We start from the raw sequence: 20,412 nt of genomic DNA on the forward strand, positions 1-20,412 counted from the left end.
CCTAGCTTATTTAAATAATTTCCTTCTCAGTAAGAGCTTCTTACTGTGCCTGTGCACTGTGTGAAAAACCTACTGATGCCTCTGGCTGGCTAAATGCTCAGGATGTACAGCAAAAACCTAAAGTACCGTTGAAGATCTGTCCCCTACTGTTCTCAGCAGAAGAGCAATAATAATTAAGAATCTGACAACTGCTCATAAGCAATAGTACACCAGTTAAAACACCACTTGGACTTTGAAGGCTAACTTAGACTCTTCCTACTCATGCCCTTGTTGTGTAATAGCTTACTATTTGCTTTCTGTTTCTTCTTCTCTGCCAGAAGTGACAGCTTCAGCAAGCAGTTTCACATTTCTTTCCATGCCACCTCTTCCGCCTGGAATGTCCTCTCTGAACAGAGCTGCCAAACTACAATCCTTCTTCATGTCTCTCCTCAAGATTCATTTCTCCAGCAATGCCAAATGTAAACAACAATACGAGAACTGCTCACTAGATGGTCCATTGAGACTATAAATGTGCAGCTCCTTGTCTTTGTCTCTACATCCCCATGAAAGTTCTCATCTTAAATTAGGTTGATGGGTCTACTACAATCCATCAGCTATTCCCATCTTTGGCAGAGGAAGATGTGCTGGAGTCATGGAAACTATTACAATTCTCAATCCCCAAAACAGCCATGAAGTTGCAATGGGATCTTGGGAGAAACATCCTTCAGCTTCCTCTCTCTCTTCACATAACATCGCACTGGGACCAGAATCTATTTCCCTTGTCTGCCAAAGGGAAGCTAAGAAACTGAGAATGTAAGGTTCAACTGAGCTGTGCTACAAAGAAATGATACCAAAGGAAAGGATTATTTTCTTCTAAGGAGGTTGTCGCAACACAAATCTGAATTCAAAAGAATATCATTATCTGTGGCCTCAAGGTGACAAATGGAAGCTTCTTTCTGTGCTGATAAATACATGTGAACACAAGCTATCAGATCTCTATTCATAATTAATGCCACAGTGGATGGAGTGGCCCATCTGGGAGGCATACATATTTTATACACTTGAAACTGACCCACTGTAAAGCCTATGAAGGCATGTATGCCTCAGCAGCTGAGGCTAAGCTTCTACATTATGTCATAACAAGCGTACTCTCTTGGTAGCATTTAAGTGTTGCTGCAATTAAAATTTGCACCATGTAACAATTTTGGCAGAAAGTATTATTTGTCAGAGCAGTTCTCATGCTACTACATTTTCTCTGCAGACAGATGGACCAGTCAAGAGCCTATATCTCTTAATGGACCTATCCAAGGAGTCTCTCGGTCTCAGAAAATCCCTGGGTCAATTAAGTAGAAGAGAAAAACCTCTCACAATAATTTTATTCTCAACAACATTCTCCCCTTGATTGCAAAGGCTGCTGGGATCCCAGATGGCAAAATAGCTTGAAGTTTGTCTGGGAAATGGCAAGAGTTCAGCAAAAAGGGTCAAGTACCTTTAGTTTTGAAGGCAAAATTACACAGCTTGCATACATAAGGCCGTACGTCAGTATGAGTGCGGATATGTTTTTTGAGCATGCTTGGCTTTTTGCAGCGAATTCCACATTCTTCACAAATGTACTTTCCTCGTCCACGACCTCTGACATAGACATAATCCTCATTTGATTTATACCTGTTGGAAGACAGAAAGCATTTAAATCATAGGGACTCTAGGTCACGTGCATGCACAAACACCACTTGTATGCATCCGATCCTGGTCCTGTATACACATCTCATCGCAACAAACCTATGAAGTCCTGAATTTTCAGTCTGGAACTCTAAAGGTATTTGTCTTCCAGGGAATACACTGGTCACAGTGTGTTTCAACAATATCACAGATTCAATGTTATGGGTTCAAAGGGACCTCGAAAAATCATCAAGTCCAAACCCCCTGCCAGAGCAGGATCACCTATAGCAGGTCACACAGGAATGCATCTAGGTGGGTTTTGAAATTCTCCAGAGAAGGAGGCTCCACAACCTCTCTGGAAAGCCTGGTCCAGTCTTTTGTCACTCTCACAGTGAAAAAGTTTTTCCTTGTGTTTATGTGGAACCTCCTATGCTCTAGCTTGCACCTGTTGCCCCTGCTCTCTGAAAAGAGCCTGTCTCTGTCCTCCTGACACTCACCCTTTACATATTTATTAACATAAATGAGGCCACCCCTTAGTCTCCTCTTCTCCCACCTAGAGAGATCCAGCTCCCTCAGTCTTTCCTCATGAGGGAGATGTTCCACTCCCTTAATCATCTTTGGGGCTCTGTGATGGACTCTTTCAAACAGTTCCCTGTCCTTCTTGAACTCAGGGGCCCAGAACTGAAAACAATATTCCAGGTGTGGCCTCACCAGGGCAAAGTAGAGGAGGAGGAGAACCTTGCTCGACCTACAAACCACCCCCCCTTGTAACACACCCCAGGCTGCCACTGGCCTTCTTGGTCACACGGGCACATTGCTAACTCATGGTCATCCTTCTGTCCACCAGGACCTGTACGTCTCTTTCCCCTACTCTGCTCTCCAACAGGTCAGTCCCCAACCTACACTGCTACATGGAGTTGTTCTTTCCCACATCCAAAACTCTACACTTGCCCTTCTTGAATTTAATTACATTTCTCCCTGCCCAGCTGTCCAGCCTGGCTAAGTCTTGCTGCCCCACACAACTCTGCAGCTTCAAGCTCCCAGTCCTGAGTGCCTCTGGAAGTCAGTGGGGAGGAGCCAGGGGAAGAGGCACATAGTGAAGTTTACCCTCAGTGCATAAAAAGCATTTTGCATTTTGTACTATGCCACATTAGGCCTATCTGGACCACATGAGAACCTGAGTGTAAGGACCTGGACACCATTCCTTGACTCCAAGCTGCTTCCCTTGCCAGGGGAGCATGTGCACTCTGACTGTAGTATTACAGTCTCATCTGGGACACTGGCTGTGGCTGTCCTTCATTGCTTCACCTTTACTTCTTGAATGGTGCCAGGCGCTTCAGATGCCCTTCCTGAATGCTTTTCTGTCAAGCCTGCTTCATATATAAATATTATGAATAAGCACAACAAACCCAATAATAGATATTATTTTATTACTCACTGATTCCCTCTTCTCTTCCGTTACTTCACATTCCCAGTCCCCAACCTTTCTCCCTGCCCTACTCTCCAGCCTAAGTTTCACTCAATGGCAGCACAATCTTCTAGTGTGTCAGCCACTCCTCCCAGTTTGGTGACATCAGCAAACTTGCTGACTGTGCTCTCTGTTCCCTCATCCAGGTTGTTGATGAATATATTGAATAGTACTCAGTACTGACCCCTGAGGGACTCCACTAGATACAGATGTCCAACTAGATTCCATCCCATTGACCACAACTCCCTGACTTGTTTCCTTCAACCAGTTCACAATCCACCTCACTAGCAAATCATCCAGACCACACTTACTCAGTTTAGCTGTGAGGAAGCTGTAGGAGACAGTGTCAAATGCTTCACTGAAATCAAGATAAACCACATCCACTGCTCTACCATCAACTATCCACCTGGTTATGTCCTCATAAAATATGACACCAAGGTGCTATAATATGAGAATAGCATAAACACCTTGTGAGGAAACAGATTAGCTATCACTCCTACAGACAGAGCACAACTTCAAGTAGAAGTCTTCATGTTGGATTTATTTAACTGCAGTCTTGTACAACACAGGCATCTATCACCACTGAAAGTGTTGTTCTGCAGCGTGGTTCATGTAACTATTTTAGTGTATTTGTCATTTGGGATCAGACAAATCATAGAATTGTTAGGGTTGGTTGGAAAGGACCTCAAGGATCATCTAGTTCCACCTCCCCTGCCATGGGCAGGGTCACCTCACACTACATCAGGCTGCTCACAGCCACATCCGACCTGGCCTTATGTGCCTGTTTGAGGCTGTGCCTTTAAGGAAGGGACATTCTGGCTGAACATTTTTGCAAATATTAGCATTCTAAATGAATTTCATTGGTTGATATGTGGGAGTATGGTTCTAAGATTCAGTACAGCTGGAACTTCGGGCAGTTTTCGCTTTCTCCACTCACCTTCTAGATGACTGCTTCTGGGCTTCTGGACAAATAACAGATAAGCCTAACCCTCCTGTACTTCTTCTGCCTTGCTAACTCCCCTTTTCTCTTTTCTAACCCTCTTTGGGGAAGAAGGGAGGTAGGGGGGTGAAGGGGGTACAGGGGGAAGCCCCCTCTGTTAGGGGGTCCTATTCCTGTTTTGTTTCTTTGCTGTATATTTCTGTGTATATTGTAAATTCTGTATATTTGTGTACATAAATTCCCTGCGATCATTGCTTTGTAAATGTAGCATTCCCTTTTGCTTCACCGGCTGAGCTTGGCTGTGGCTATTTCTTCTTAGTGGGAGAGGGAAAGCTGGGCCTTTCCTTTCAACCCACTACACCTTAAAAACCTCCAGGGGATGAGGCTTCCACCACCTCACTGGGCAACCTATTCCAGCGTCTCACCACCCTCATGGTGAAGAATTTCTTCCTAATATCCAATCTGAATCTACCCATTTCTATTTATTTTATATTCCCCCTAGACCTATCACTGCCTGACACCCTAAAAAGTCCCTCACCAGCTTTCTTGTAGGCCCCCTTAAGATACTGGAAGGCCACTATAAGGTCTCCTGAGATCCTTCTCTTCTCCAGACTGAACAGCTCCAACTGACTCAGTCTGTCCTCATAGGAGAGGTGTTGCAGCCCTCTAATCATCCTCGTGGCCCTTCTCTGGATACACTCCAGCATGTCCAGATCCTTCCTGTAACAGGGGCTCCAGAACTGGATGCATTATTCTGGGTGGGGTCTCACCAGAGTGGAGTAGAGAGGGAGAATCGCCTCCCTCAACCTGCTGGCTATGCTTCTCTTGATGCAGCCCAGGATGTGATTGACTTTCTGGGCTGCAAGTGCACACTGCTGGCTCATGTTGAGCTTCTCATCCACCAGCACCCCCAAGTCTTTTTCTTCAGGGCTGCTCCCAAGCCAGTCCCTGCCCAGCCTATATCAGTGCTTGGCATTGCCCTGACCCAAATGCAGGACCTTGCATTTGGTCTTGTCAAGAGGTTGGTTTGGGCCCACCTCTCCAGCCTGTCAAGGTCCCTCTGGATGGTATCCCTTCCCTCAATCTTGGAAAAGCCTATTTCCCTCCATTAAATATAAAGGAAATGCAGATGACTAGCAAGGATGTATGTATTTACACTACAGATGCCTGAAGTCTCCCTAAGGGACACCAAGTTGACTTCACTCAGATTTGTGCTGCTTTAAAAACAAAATGGGCAACTTCCAAGCTGCATACTTAAGAGAAAGTTGTTAAAGGGCATTTTCTTAGCACAGGCATAAGCATTCTATGCTGCTTTTGCTGATTACATAGTGTGTAGATAGATAATAACATATGCAAATCTATGTAAAGCTGCACATTGCCTTTACTATCATGATAAATTGTTAATATGAAATCTAAAATGGCCCAGAAAATATGCTACGGCTGTTCTGAAGTTTTGAAGACTGCTAGGCATTCCCTAGAGGGAGAATTTCATCCTCATTCATCAAAAGTAAAATCCAGAAATTGTGGTAACTGATAAACAATAACTTTTTTTCCTGCCCCCTGTCCTCCATTGCCCTCCTGCTACACAGCACAAAGTACTTTCCGTCACCCTGCGGATGTGAAGCCCACAAAATATCGTTAGTTCTGACAGCCAGTGCTTTAAATAAATAAGGGAGAGTGTGAGAGATTCTGTTGAAGTGATGATAACTCTGCAAGAAGCAATTTTTGGGTTACAGAGCTGAAACATTTTTCAAGTGTGCTTTTCTTAGATGAACACTTCTTCCATATGTTCAGCTATATTACTGGCACTATAAATACTGAAGCTAATGTTTTAGAAGTATACTGTCCTGTTCCCATGTCCATCTTGTTACCTATTACATACATTAGCTCCTCTTTAAAATGTGGATGCCTAAATTCATGTGTCTTCGTGTCCTTTCCAATAAAGTTGGCCCTCTCCCTTTGTCTTAATTGTCCCTGGCACCATAGGCAAAACTGGCATAGTTCAACACAATTCAGTATTTGGCTATCTCTCTAGCAGGGTTGGGTTTGGGGGTGGGGTTGTTTTGGTTTTCTCCATTTCCCAGGTTCTCCTCAATACACACATCCCAATGCCTCCTAGCCATCTCTCTATCCACAGCTTCATCAACCACCTCCAGACTTTATCCATTTTATCTTCTTTTAATCTCTCCTTACAGTCTGATTTTGCTGGAATGGCACCCACCATATCTTCCCTGATTGATAATGGTAATACAAATTCTGTGTTATAATAACATGTTTTCTGTTGCTCCATCTTCTGCCTGATCTCATTCCATCAGCTTCTGTTACCAGCAGAAAGACAATTAAGACAGTATCTGTCTCTTCATCATTCATATGGATGGTTCTTGGCCATAACTGACTTTGACTCTCTACACTTCACCATAAATAATTTAACATTTAAAGAACCTGAAACACCAGAAGACTGAGCCTATGGTTATTATCTTTCCAGTCCCTAAGAATATTAGATCTTATTATTAACTCATGCCTCTCTCAAAGCTTTCTGTAATCCCCCCCTTATGACTACATAACTTTCATATGATTAGGGGCACTGCTGCTCTTGATTTGAAAGGGACTCTTAGAGTTAGTAAGCTTTAGCAAACCCCAAAGTCTTGCAATTTCTATCCAGAATGTTATTTTATTGGGGATTTTCAATTAGAGTCTATTAATGATAGACACAAAAGAACTAACAAAAGCAAACTGTGAACGTCTGCTCTCAGCTGAAAATATCATTAAGGCCCCTTCTTTTCACTTCACGCCATTAGTAACTAACTGTACTGCAGCAAGTACTGACATTCAAATTGCTGCTTCTTTTTGAGGAACACTGCTTCATATCCCATTGGTTTTGCAGTCACGGATGATGGAGAGCAGATTTTGTGATTCAGATAATTTCATTTGAATCAAGCCACCTGCCAGAGGTAATAATATGGTTGCTAGCCTCTTCATCAAAACCCCCTCTGCTGCCATGCTTACAGGCTTTGGTGCAGTGAGGTGGTGATGTGCTGTGACATCTACTTTTCACTTCAACTCTGTTCATTCTGCTCCTTTAGCTTCCCACTCATCCCCAGCCCAGTCTATTTGCTTTTTGCCCAAACTGTCATATGAGTGTCTGTTCCACTCCACTGGCACAAGGCAGCTGTACAACTGCACTTCCCTGCCCAGCAGACAGGCTTTCCAACAAACCCCAAACTGACAACCACAGATCTTTCTCAACTATGGATTCTGAATCATCTCCTTTGCACTCACAAAACAAATGCAATCAAGAAGCCTAAGCAAATCCACTCCCCAAGATAAATGAAAATCAAAATCAAAATACCCTGCTGAAACAAGGTATCACTATGCATGCTCAGCTGTTCAGGGAAGAAAACAGAGACAACAGATATTTGCTGCACACTTCGGTGCACTATTTGTGTGCACTGAGATGATATCAAGATGAACTTGAGGAGAGTAGAGTAGAACAAAAAACACAAGAGCTCTACAAACAGCCAAGAGCAAGCAAGTATAGAAAAGCTACCCGTGTTAAAAACTAGCTTTCAGAAGTCATGAGCAGAAACCTGAAGAGGAAGCCAAACACAATAGTCAGGGCAGAAAACAATGACAAAAGTGCTTATAGTATCTAAAAAAAATAATTAGATAAATCTTTGAAATAGCCAAACTAATGAAAAGAATGAATCTACTGTTTCACAAATAATCCCTGCAAAATGTACAATAAAATCATGAAGTAAAAGGAAAGAGTGGACCTGTTAACCCTACATCATCTTGTTCACTGTTGTTTTGCAGGTTATATGCTCCTGTTGAAGAAGCCCCAGGTACTGCACAGACATTTGTCTCCCCTACTCCATAAATTAATATGCACATCAAGTTTTCATAGGTTTTGCTTTATTCAAAGGATATCTAAACATAGCCAAGTATTACTAGGAGGCATTACTAAGTGAGGTGTGAATTACGTGACTTTATACAAAGTTTCACAGACCTTACTGGTGTAAAGGGAAACTTGAGGTCATGTAAGTAACATAAAAAGTTTCTTAAAGAAGGTATTAGATGGCAGAGGCATTTTATAGTGTGACCTGTTGTACTCACACTGATCTGAATCCTCCTGTAACTTGCTTTTCTTAACACACTTTTCTAACCTCTCATCATGGAGCTTACATCAGTGCAGGCTATCTTCAGCTGGGTGAGCCAAATTCAGAAATGATGCATAGTGGGAAGCAGGGAAATTTTATACTTCAAAGTGGGTGTAAGTTGAAGCAACAGCTCTTTAAATTTCTTCTAAGCTTAGGCTCACTCCTGAATTTGGGTCACTCTTTTGTAGCAAGGCTTGGGTACGAGGACAATGTACAACTACAGAGGACAGCCAGGATCAGGGTGTCTGGGCCAGCATACCTACAACAACCTCCCAAATAACATTCTCAAGTCTTTCAGGCAAGATGTAGGCTATAGTTCTTCAGTGCTGCAGACTACAGAGATATGCCAATGTTCATTTCATGAAGACTGTTCAAGTGGAGCCAAAACACATAACATTAATGCAGGACAACTGAGAGTTTAAAGGGTACAAGCTGGCAGAAACAGGAAAGGGATGAACAAACTTCTCACATCTCAACCCTGACCTATTTAGTTATCCCAATGAAATAATGCTGTGAGACCATCAGAGTTTGGTAAGACTGAAAACCACATCTGTTTAGTCAACTGACTATTCAAATTAATTAATTGCATCATTTCTTAATTCTGTAAAATTAAACAATATCTTCCATTTCAGAGTACACTGCAGAGGCAGGCAAGTGTCCATTTCATTTCCTTTTTAGAACAAACTTTATAAGCCTAAATAAATATTAACAAGTTTTCAGGTCTCTTTTTCCCCTCTCATTGCCAGCTGTTTAGTTATCACTTGAGTGATGGTCATGGGAAAATTGAACAATGTTTTCATCAACCATACATGACAGATCTATGGATTAGGCTGGGCACCAAGACTTCACTGTCATCTTACATTTTATCTCCAGAGTCCAACTTCCGTAAATAATACAAATGACAATGAGAATAAGCATGCATTCAAGTGAGTGGAGGCACACCAAGTGTAGAAATGGAAAGATACTCTCATGGAAGCCACTAAAACCAATTAAATGGTATAGAAAATATCAAAGTATTAACTGTTTGTCCATTTCTTTGCACATAAGGAATAAAAGTAATGGTTTTAAGTGAGTGCTCTCTCACATATTGAAAATATAATTGTCCTAATAGCAAAATAAAGCCAAGAGGAAGTATACAGGTACTCTGCATGCTAAGACTAACATATACACAAAAAAAGGCAATAGACTTAAGAGCTACAAGACATGGCAGGAATACAGGAGACTGCTCACATCCTAATTCACTCATATTCATTTTCAAATCTCTTTAAATGACAGGCTGAGCTTGAAACGTCCAGTTGCATTTTCTTACCCTCCTTCAAAGATTTTAATTCGTATCGGCTCAGTTTGTTTGGAAGTAATGTCTTTATCTCCATGCATGTCTCCTTTTACTCTTTCTTTTATAATATTGCCCACTACTTTCTTTTCAAGCTTGCTGCCAAACAAGAAGAATGGCTCGTGTTTCATCTGCAGAACAAAGTCAAGGAAGGGTGTTACTGCTGGAGCACACAATAAACGCACACTTCATTTCAAGTACTTTTAACATTGCAAATCAAAGCCAAACTCTCATTTTGGTGCAACTCTGTAAGATGAATTCACTTGTCCCGGTTAATTGACAGGCATCATGGACAAATTTTTATGAGAGTCTTGACAGAGAAGAACAGCACCATATCCTTCCTCTGGAAAATTGAGATAGAAAAGCCTCAGAAGGTAATTTATTGCCATTATGGAATTTTCCCTGGCACCATTATCTACTGCTTAATCTGTGAGGAAGAGTCAGTAAGTAAAAGACACTAAATGGCTCTGAAGATCCTCACCCAATTTTAACTCTAATCCTTATTTACAAATGCACATGGGATATTTGTGTCTGATACTGTTTGAATCAGAGCATGATAAAAACAAAGGGCAAAACAAAAGGAGATAATGTATCACCTTCTGGCACACACGAAGGGAGGGCTTTAAAGGCCTCACCTTTCACAGCTGACTTTGAAAACAGAGACAGAAACAGCGGAAGCAGCAGAGCTTGTAGAAGGGTAAACTGAGACTCAAAAGTTGTCATAGGAGGATGGCAATGGTTGATTTCCCAATAGGGAATGTTTTTTTGTTAAAAAAACCCCAAACATTAAAGTACATCTCATAGTTCACTAATATTTTCTCAAATAAAGCTATATTTAATTGTATTAAAATCTCTTATTTACCTGAGCAAACTGCTTCCATGCACTTGATGATGTCAGTTTACCATCTCCAGGTCTATGCATAGCAGCCAGAGTGTAGATTTCCATGGTGTTTTTTTGCTTGGACCTCAGAAGTGCTAGAGTGGTCTTTGTACTTAGCCCAGATGGGTTTGGGTTACATGAACTTATACACCATGAAGCATAAACAGAAGATTTGAGGGTTGGCTGCTGAATGTAATTGGGTTTCGTGTAGTTTAAGAAACACCAGCTCACAGTAGTAGTAGTGCGCAGACTTGGGAACTGAAGGATCTGCTGAAAATCTGCTACGTCTGTCAGAAGAATGGTTGAGCCTGTGACCTTCCCACCGGTATTGGATGACATCTGGACTAACATCCCAAGAGGCAATTTTTGATGTTTCAGTTGGTCTTCAGGCTGAATGTCTGCTGGTGGCAATGAAGACCTCTGTGGACTCATGCTCATATCTGAGGCTGTTTCATCCACATCCAGCTCCTCTGGTGAGTCCCTTCCTTCAGAAGGGCCACTGGACTTCTGTCCAGGTGATGTGGAATCAAAACTGGAAAGTTTCTCCCTGCTCAGTGGGGAAGCATCAGCTGTTGGTGTGCTGACAGGTGGGAAATCCTGAGATGATGAGGATGACAGGGGTGAAGAGGATGACACAGATGGCAGATTTTCTTTTGGCTCAGTAGCACAGCTCTGCCTTACCAGTTGAGGCTTCTGCATTCTTGGAAAATCTTTCTTTATATCTGAATTCGTTAACTCAACTGCACTTAGCTCCTCAACTATCTGCCCATACATTTTTTCTTCTTTGACTCGTTTCTGCTGCTTGGTCTCCATGAAGAGGTCTAAGCTGCTGGCAGGTGAAAGCATTCTTTTGCCTCCACCCAAGGTAGAAGCCATGTCAGAACTGGAAGGCAAACAGAGGGGAATTGGTGGCTCCAGTCCAAGTGGTAGTGTCTGTGGCACTTTCCACAAAGGATACTTTTCTAGCCCTCCATGCTGACCCAACATCTGAGCTATGTTAAATCCAATTCCTTGCATGGTTGCATTAGTTGCCAATGTTCTTTGAGAAACAGTCTCATCAACTTTACAAATTACAATTGCAGGACTATTGCTCTGTCCAAGGATCTGGGAAATGCTTGTGTACATGACACTACCATAAGATGGCACATGGGTTTGAATCCTGACAGGAACAACTGTTCCTGGCAAAGACTGTACAGATCCATCAGCTGGGGAGTCAAAATCTGTCTGAAGATGCTGCTCGGAGGAGGTATCTGTTGGTTTAATGCTATGGTCTGACTGGTACTTAGCAAGAGTATTCTTTGAATACTGCTCAGATGCTCCTGAGTAATGCTGGTATGTTTGCTCTTTAGCATGCACATAATCATCTGGTTTCTTTCCAATGAGCTCTGGCACATGTTCCAGATGATAACTTGAAGGAACATCTGTTTGGAAAGGCTGTTTGACGTAAGATTTCTGTAGCTGTTGAACGAAATGATGCTGGAAGTGTAGCGGTTCTGTGCATGACTGCCACAAGACAGGCTGCTGAGAAGGTGGTAAGTGAACCATGCAGACAGCTGGATAGGGGAACTGAAACAAGGTGCTGTGAAGAGAAGGAAATGGGACTTTTTCCTGATGTGCAAATAGCTGCTGCTGCTCTGACGGATGTTTGTTAGAAATATAAGGTGCTTGTTGGATCGAGGGAGTCCTTAACATTTCCGGGCTACCTGCAAGAAGAGCCTGTTGCTGGGCAAGTTGGGATGAGCTATTACTAAGCTGAGCACAAGAGACAACAGCCTGTTTTCCAGAGTCCTCTACCTGAATGGGCTGAAGTACAGAGGAGGGTGAGTGATGCCAGGCAAGCTGGGAGGAGCGAAGACCAGCCTGTGCATGCTCCATCTGCTCCTGCTTTATACTTTGTTCTGTGCTCTGATCAGTCTGGGAAATCTCTGGAAAACCACTGAAGGAAGCCTGACGAACCAAGAAACACTTCTTCCTTTCTCGGGATGGAGACAGTGCTGTAGTCGGTGTCCCAGCTGAAGAGGCATGAGACAAGTTCCCATAATCAAAAGATTTACTTCGGATCTCCGGGATTTCAGCAGCATGGGGACAGGGCATCTGTTCAGATGAGCAGCGTCTCATTTCCCTCTGATGGTGATGCCCAGGGACGGAAAGCGAGTAAGCACCAGCTGGAACTGTTAAAAACTCAGACTGTTTTCCAAACTCATCTTGCCTGGGAGGTGTGATGAACTTCATATTCTCTTCTCTTTCAAAGGACATTGAAAAACTTGAACTGTGGGACAAATTACTTTCTTGGCTAGGGCTGCGAGAGAGGCTTGTACCTGTGGACTCAAAGCTGGATTCTCCAGAGGAGTGCTCCATGTCAGCCAGTCGTAAACGCTTCTTTTTGGGTGGTAGCTTTTCAGCTGGAAGTTGAGAAAGGGTTTCACTTCTCTGGGGCCACTGGAATTCTTCGGTGGGTCTCTCTGGTTCTTTACTCTGCACTTCTTTATCCTTCTCAGGCTTATCTGGCTCCTCCGTGACACGAATTTCGGGTACCTGTATGTTGTGCTGGCGAACCAACCTGGGCTGCATATGATACGGTTGAGGCTGCTGCGATGGAGATGGCTTACTGGTGTCAGCACTTTCTGTTTGTGGAGCTCGGTCTGGGCTCATTGGAGACTCACAAATCTCACTCTCACATGCTTCAGATGGTGAATAGATCTTTTCCTGCTGGCATGCAATATGTTCTGTAGATTCAGACCGTTCAAATGAGTTTGGCCTGCTCAATGAATTTGTGTGCTGAATGACAGAGATGACATTTCCAGGGGGCTTTCTAGACAGTGATTCTGCAGCCTTTTCTTGCTCTGCAGTGAAGGATGAGTCTTCCAGAGAAGCTGCTGGGCTTCCAGAATGCAAGTAAGGCCTGCAGATGTCAAAACGCTCCACGTGGCAATGGGCAGCACTGTCCAGACCTTGAAGGGCAAATCCACTCCTTGGCACTTCCTGAATTTGGGACTTGGGATCAAAGTCCAAAGGCTGAATTCCACCGGTGGTGCCAGTTGTACTGCTGCAAATCATGGGGCTGTCTTCCTCATCACCAACACTTTCTTCTTTCCTGCGCTTTCTGTTCTCAAAAGTTGTTCCAAGCATAGATGGCACCGCCTGCGATTGTCCCAGTGGATCAACAAAGTACTCTCCTGCCTTGTTCATTCCAACTAAGGATGGTGAGTCCCTGTAGTTGTGCTTCTGAGCTTCAAACTCTTCCCATGTTCTGTAGTGCTTTCCACTGGCATCATAGTCATAAAAGGTCTTGTCTCCTTTCTTCTCTTTTAAGGATGATCCTTTGTCACCTGCTGTCGGTCTGCTGGAAGCGATAATGATATTTTTCCCTGGTCTTCCATGATAGTCAGAATCTGAGTGCCCCTCCTGCACAGAGGGCAGTTCAAAGGCAGCCTGTCTTCTCAACATCCTTTGGTGTGATATTCCCACTGTTCCAGGGTAAAATACATCATCTGAGCCAGTCATCTTCTCATCAAATGAATGGCTTCCTCTCAGAGATGGGGGAACACTTAGGCTGTTTGCAGAAGAGGTTGGCATGGAGTTACTTCTAATAAGAGGAGAGGAATCTACTGGGGGCTCTAGAAGGATGGGCATGTCACTCTGCTGACTGACTTGGTAGAGGTTGGCTTCATTTTTGATGGATGATGTGGTCGTCTGGGATTGTCTGGAGTCTGTATTGCTGCCTGGATAAACATGTGTAGATTTAATAGTGCTCAAATTACTGGAGTCAGTGCGTTCCTCTTTATTTGGAGTCATCTGAGAAATGTGTTCCTCAAGCATCTTGATATCTAATCTGTTATTTAAAAGAGGTAATGGTTCTGCTTTGCCCTTTCTACCCATTAAACTGTGTTCCTGATTTGTTGTGGCTACTGTTACTGCTGTCCTTTGATTTATCCTATAGAACTTCCCAAAGATGATCTCTTCATAAGACTTTGCATTAGTATTTGGTGGGCTGATTTGCTGCTCAGCACTTTCTGAACGGGAAAAATAACCAGAGTCAGTGCTTCCTTTACTGTGTGGGCTCAGGAGGTTTAATGACTGCTCAGAATCTTGCCCTTTTTTCTCTGACAGTCTTAGTGCAAGTCGCTGTTTAACTGTATGAGAGTCATCAGACTTGGTACTTAAGGATGGGGTTTGCAACATATCAGAGCAAATATATGGTGAGCTCTCACTGGGTAACTGAATTCCACTTTTTGGGATAATCAAAATGGGCACTTTCAGTGGCCCCACCAAGGACTCTTCCATGGAGGAGTGAAAACTGCTCCTGCTAGCAATGTCCAGGGGGAGCTGCGGGACAGGGCTCAGTTTGTCAGGCCCTTCCATTAGCAGTGGAGTCTCCTCATCAGTGTCTGTGCTCTGCTCACCATCTGAATGTATTTCAGCTTCCACATCAATGTAGCTGGCATCTAGGTCCAACTTAGAGACTGCTGATTCTGTGAAAGGTACCAATCCTGCTTTAATTGCATGGGCATGTGACTTCCTGTGCTTGTAAAGGTTGCTCTTCGTCTTGAAGGAGAAACCACAAGGAACACAAGGGTATGGTCGCTCCCCAGTATGAGACCTAATATGCTTTTTAAGTACACTAGGTTTGGCACAAGCCCGATTACAGTAAGGACAAATGTACTTGCCAGGCTTTTTGGGTTTGTGCTCCTTTTTGTGAGCATCTTCTGATTGTTCTAAAGATTTTTGTGAGTATTGGCTGTATGCAGGGTTCAAACTTGAAATCTTCTTTCTGGAGAAACCTCCACTATGGCTATGTGTATGGAAAGGAAACAAGTCCTCTGAGGCAACTGACTGCAAGTGGCTAGGAAACTGCCATGGAGGGCCTTCCAAGCTCTGATGTGGCTTTATGTTGTGCAAGAAGCCTTGTGGCAATGAATGCTGTGGGAAAGAAAGTGAATGTTGACATGAGTAAGGGCTTGGACGATGCTGTGGATATTGCTTCTCCGTGACTTGCTGTGCAGCTTCACTTGATGATACCAGTTTCCCAGAACTAAAAAGTTGTGCTGATGCTGTGTTTCCTATTTGCTCGTGATCTATTTGTGGTTGCCTCTGTACTTCTTGATTGCCAAAAGTGCTCATCTTAATAACAGCTGAATGTTCTTGCCTCCATCTACTTGGTACTTTAGCAGTTTCTCCAGACCTTGAGGTAGCTTTTTGCCCTATAGCTGTGTCCCCAGAGTCCATTTTGTTACACAAGGTCTTAAGTGCTAGTTCACTTGAAAGCTGTGCAGACACATGGAGTGTGTCCAAACCTGTGCTTCTCAAAGTTTTGTTGCTCCCATTTTTCCAGGGCTGTTGCAAGCTGACAGACTTTTCTTTCTCTTTGGAAAGGTCCACGCAGTAGTCTATAGGCATTAGATTTGTGTCTGTACACTAATGTGAGTATTCTACACCTCTGTTCATGGCAGGAACTTTCCTAAACAGTTTGTTATACATTTGCAAAGACTTCTTAGAGCATTTGGACATTTCTCATTCGCATTAAATACTGAGATGCAGAATGACCCAGAGACATTTGTGATCTACTAGAGCAAAGTTCTCTTCATCTCTTCCATGGTGACACAGATATCTGTATGGAAAAATTAGAAACAAAGAAGTCCCCTATATCAATTAATACAGCCATGCTAAAAACCACTGATGCAATCAGTTGCACTTTCACTGAGCCTTGCATGAAAAGTATTGAGGGACTAAAGCAAAGGTAACTACATTTCACAAAATTCCCTTTTGTGATCAGACACAGTAAAGACTGGCTCTGGAGATTGCACACAAGTATAATCACTATTCAGTAAAAGCCCTAGGAACAGAAAACAGAGTTCTACACTTTCCAAATTAAACAGTAGCTTTGAAAGGCTTTCTGGGGGCAGTTTAAAGGCTCGATTCTCAGAAAGTCCATCACCTACTTAAAAGCCCTTCCAGCAAATCACAGTTGAAAATAAGAGTCCTAACACTGTGCATGGGAATCACCTTATCCAGTATTACTCAGCTATAGTTCAGACATGTACTTTAATCACCTGGTCTTCCTCTAAAGTCAGAGGAGAGTGATAAGTACTTGCAGAGGAGAAATTGCTCCATCTTGTGATAGGTGTTTCAGACATAGAGGATGTCTATGCACTATGGAGATGCTTGTTTCTCAGCATTGGCTAGACAGAAAACATAGATGACTACCGTAGAGTATATAACACATTTCAAGATGGCTAAAGTGAGGTACTTCTTAACTTGGATTATCTAACTGATTTCACAAGAATGTGTTATTCACCCTTTGACAGTGCTTTTATACAGTCAAAAAAGAGACATCAAATAAGCATTCCAAACATGGCACTATTGGTACCTTTCCACAGCTCCATCTCCCAATCACTCTATTGAATTTTAATGAGAACGTCTTACTAGAGATAAAAAGTATTAGAGATGAGCTATCACTGTGACTTTAGCAATTTAGATTTCAATGTTGAAACATTTCTATCCAGCTATAGATGCACTTTTTATGCTTGAACGAAATTGGTTCCCATGGTTCCATTATAAAGGAGAAAAGCTCAGAGGTATGATTTTCATAGACAAGACAGCATCTGAGTCTGAAAAACAATCACAGAATCACAGAACTGTCAGGGTTGGAAGTGACCTCAAAGATCACTCAATTCCAACCCCCCTGTCATGCGCAGGGACACCTCACGCTAGATCAGGCTGCTCAGAGCCCCATCCAGCCTAGTCTTAAAACCTTCCATGTAGGCTTCCTGCTTCCATATTATCCAAACACAGGACATTTTCTGAATGAAACAGTGAGAATTATAAAGACAATCATGATTTTACAATATCAAGGTAAAGGGTTAAAAAGAAAAAAGTATTAGGTATGGGAACATTTTCCATTCCTACAGTGGAACAAATGAACCTGGCTTGAAGAAACATTAGCAAAGTGCAGGGGCAAAATTCACCACCAGGTAATGGGAATATATGATTTAGGTTTTTTTAATATGAAACAATTACCTGCATCTTCCAGGCATCTAACAGGCATGACTATCTTCAATTTTCCTGTAGAAAGAAAAAGGAAAGGTCATCAGAAATTATTGGTATGAAGTATATTTGCTGAAGAAATTGTTCTATTCTTTACAGTAGACATCCATAAATTTCTTTTATTCATCTAATGAAAAAAGTTCCTGTTTTGTCTTAAAGGACTATGCAACCACTTATTGAAGAATATGATCATGAGTCTTTTTAAAGCATTTAGGTTTCTAGTGTGTAAATGAGTAACTGCAAGTCTAAACCAATGCAGTCTCACTCTTCCTGAATCGGTAAAAAAAGAGAGCTGCCAATGTCCATCTTCATTCCTACACCTTTGTTAAGCACGGATTATCCCTGAATCCTATTCACAAATCCTCTTTCAGTGTTCTCCCCAGCTAATACTTTTAGACTCCAGGCCTCTGATCATATATTTCAGGGACCAGAACAAAATCCTAGTCAGGCTGTCACAACTCAGGTGCAAGAAAACGTAGTGAAATTCAAGTAGGTTTCCAAATCAGTTAATACCAATGGGATACTGCTCAAGGATATATGTCTGCCTTCTCAAAGAAGAAACCTACAGAACAAAGATTATAGATAAAAGACTTCTGTGACTGCCATGATTTGCCACCTATCTGATTGTCACCAGACTGCAGGCTACTACTATCTATATTGCCAAAGAGACTAGCACAGAAAACAGGGACCCTGAACACCGTATCATTGCTGTAAAGAGTATTTCTCCCATCAAAGCAGGACTCTCCCAGTTTTCAACACTTTTATACTGAAAACAGATCTTGTCTTTTGTTTCATTAAAAAAGGATGTTTGTTCAATTGTGACAGCAGAAGCAACAATTATAGCTTTTCTTTATGGTTTATATTTGGGACAAAATTCAGAGCATCTCTAAAGAATGGATCTTTAGAAACAGCTGGAGTATTAGCTTCAGAGTATGACATAAAGGCTGCTACAGTGATCCTCAATTAGACACTGCCAGAAAACCAGCTAGAGCACTTGTGCTTCCTCCATCGTATAAAACCAACAGATAACTTTAAATTCTTTGTCATTCCAAAGAACAAATAGACATTAGTAAAGCCCCAAGACTTAAGTAGAATTGTTACTGTGCTACCTATTACCATTTACTTATTTGATATTACAAATAATATATTGGTAGTGTGACAGCAACGTTTAAGGGACTGTTGGTTTGTCAAATGTGGATAACATTTTAAAGTTGTAACTATGGAGAAATCTCCTGTAGTACAAAATAATAGCAAGCTGTCAAATAAAAACCAGAGTACTTTAGGCCACGATGTCATTCAGCTTTGATGCACTAATGGCTATTTAAATAACCCACTTGCCAACCTGTCTAAAAATGTAATCCTAGGAATATTTTTTGTCAATTTTTATTTTCTTAGTTTGCTTCCTCAAATTAAAAGGAAAAAAAAGAAATCCTCATCCATGATTTACAGTGTATCAGAAGTTGTTACTACTAAGCAGCTCCATAGTACTTCACAAGGAAATGCCATGCAAGTGGCAAAATAATTTTTGGCAGCTGAGCTACACTGAAATTCAGATCAGTAATGATTCCAGTATAGAAGCATGGATGTATAGGAAGATATCTGGCTTGAGAAGTAGAAACATGGATGAGAGCAACTGTTCCTCACTGAAAGATCATAAAGTTATTAGCCATCTTCAAAGAAAAATCCTTTACTCCTTATTAGGCAGTTTTGCAAATGGTGAAGAAGACATTTCTAGAAGATGGGAGAATCCTTTCTGTTCCATATTCCCTCTACCAAGAGCATCTTTAGAGAAAAATCTTCCAGTCACAGAAATGTGACAGCAATGGTTTTATCTGAGCAAAAGATGACGCTGATACACTTTGTGTTCTGGACTGAGACCTCTGTTACAGAGTTCAAGCCATTCTGTGGTCCTGCTATTTTCAGAAGGGTTTATATAATTTTTTAACCTAGACTATGTAACAGGTATAGACTAATTACAGGGATTATTGATGGCTTAAATTTGGTCAGAGTCACTCTCCCAGGGAAAATAAATCCCTTTCCAGAACAAACATCATAATTTCTGGTTTGGTTTGAGCTGCCATCCATCCTGTGTCAAAGGTCACTTTAACAACATTTCTTCCAGTTTCTTTGGGGTTTTTTGTCATTGTTGTTGTTGGTTTGGGTTTGGGTTTTTTAGGGGTTTTTTTATTCTTTATTTTTACCTCCTTAATGGGAGAATGGCCTAACTGCAGAAATCTGAGACCCTGGAAGCTAGTGCACATTCTGGGTTTTTTTCCAGTCCAGCCTCTATCTCATCTGTCTGCACCCACAGCCTAGCTTAAACCAACAACAGACTTCCATTTTTCAACTGATTACTGTTTCTCTGTGAGAAAACACTCTAAATATACTTTTCAATATTACCCTTCATCAAACATACACTATCCAATAGACAGAAACTCCCTATATTCCAAGTACTACTTATTTCAAATTAAGGAACTAAGGATGATAAAAATGCATGTTTGGTCCAGTTCAGCTCTTCTGGAGTGACTAAGAGAAGCCCACCTACACAGATCAGAAGCCATATGGGAGCTGCACTGAGCACATCATCTGACACGAGTTGCAAAGTCCTGCCTGGCCAGGAGTCAAACCAGGTTTCCCTTGTAGGAATGTGTCCCAGGAGCCAGCTCCTCCAGCCACACTAACTGTGCTATCTGCCTGCTTCAAACTGGGACATTTTACTTCTGTGAAAACTTTGAACATGAGAAGATTACTGGGAAACCAGAAGCTGTATTTCTGTCAGATACACCTATTAAATCAAGACTAGAAAGGAGCATTACCCTGTCACTCCTTTTCCTAAGGCACCTACGAGAGCTGCATGTAGGGGACGTATATCTGGTGGACTGCAGAGCCCTAACATTATTTCTTCCTTTCTTTTTTTTCCCCTCCTTTCATTTAATTTTTTTTCCAGACCAT

The 20,412-nt window shown here is 42.1% G+C and overlaps 1 protein-coding gene across 5 annotated transcripts in view; it reads right to left on the bottom strand.

Moving 5' to 3' along the window:
* HIVEP2 (HIVEP zinc finger 2) overlaps window positions 1-20,412 on the bottom strand; it is a 151,084-nt gene that overhangs the window by 13,660 nt on the left and 117,012 nt on the right. For all 5 annotated transcript variants that reach the window (XM_054162666.1, XM_054162667.1, XM_054162665.1 and 2 more), the window contains 4 exons: window positions 17,434-17,478; window positions 10,399-16,024; window positions 9,513-9,667; window positions 1,469-1,644 (listed from right to left, as the gene is read on the bottom strand). In XM_054162666.1, coding sequence (XP_054018641.1) covers window positions 1,469-1,644; window positions 9,513-9,667; window positions 10,399-15,813 — 5,746 coding nt within the window. In that variant the 5' untranslated portion in view covers window positions 15,814-16,024; window positions 17,434-17,478. The remainder of the gene's footprint in view (window positions 1-1,468; window positions 1,645-9,512; window positions 9,668-10,398; window positions 16,025-17,433; window positions 17,479-20,412) is intronic.

The sequence above is a fragment of the Dryobates pubescens genome, chromosome 6 (genome assembly GCF_014839835.1).
Source record: "Dryobates pubescens isolate bDryPub1 chromosome 6, bDryPub1.pri, whole genome shotgun sequence".
NCBI classification, from domain to species: domain Eukaryota; kingdom Metazoa; phylum Chordata; class Aves; order Piciformes; family Picidae; genus Dryobates; species Dryobates pubescens.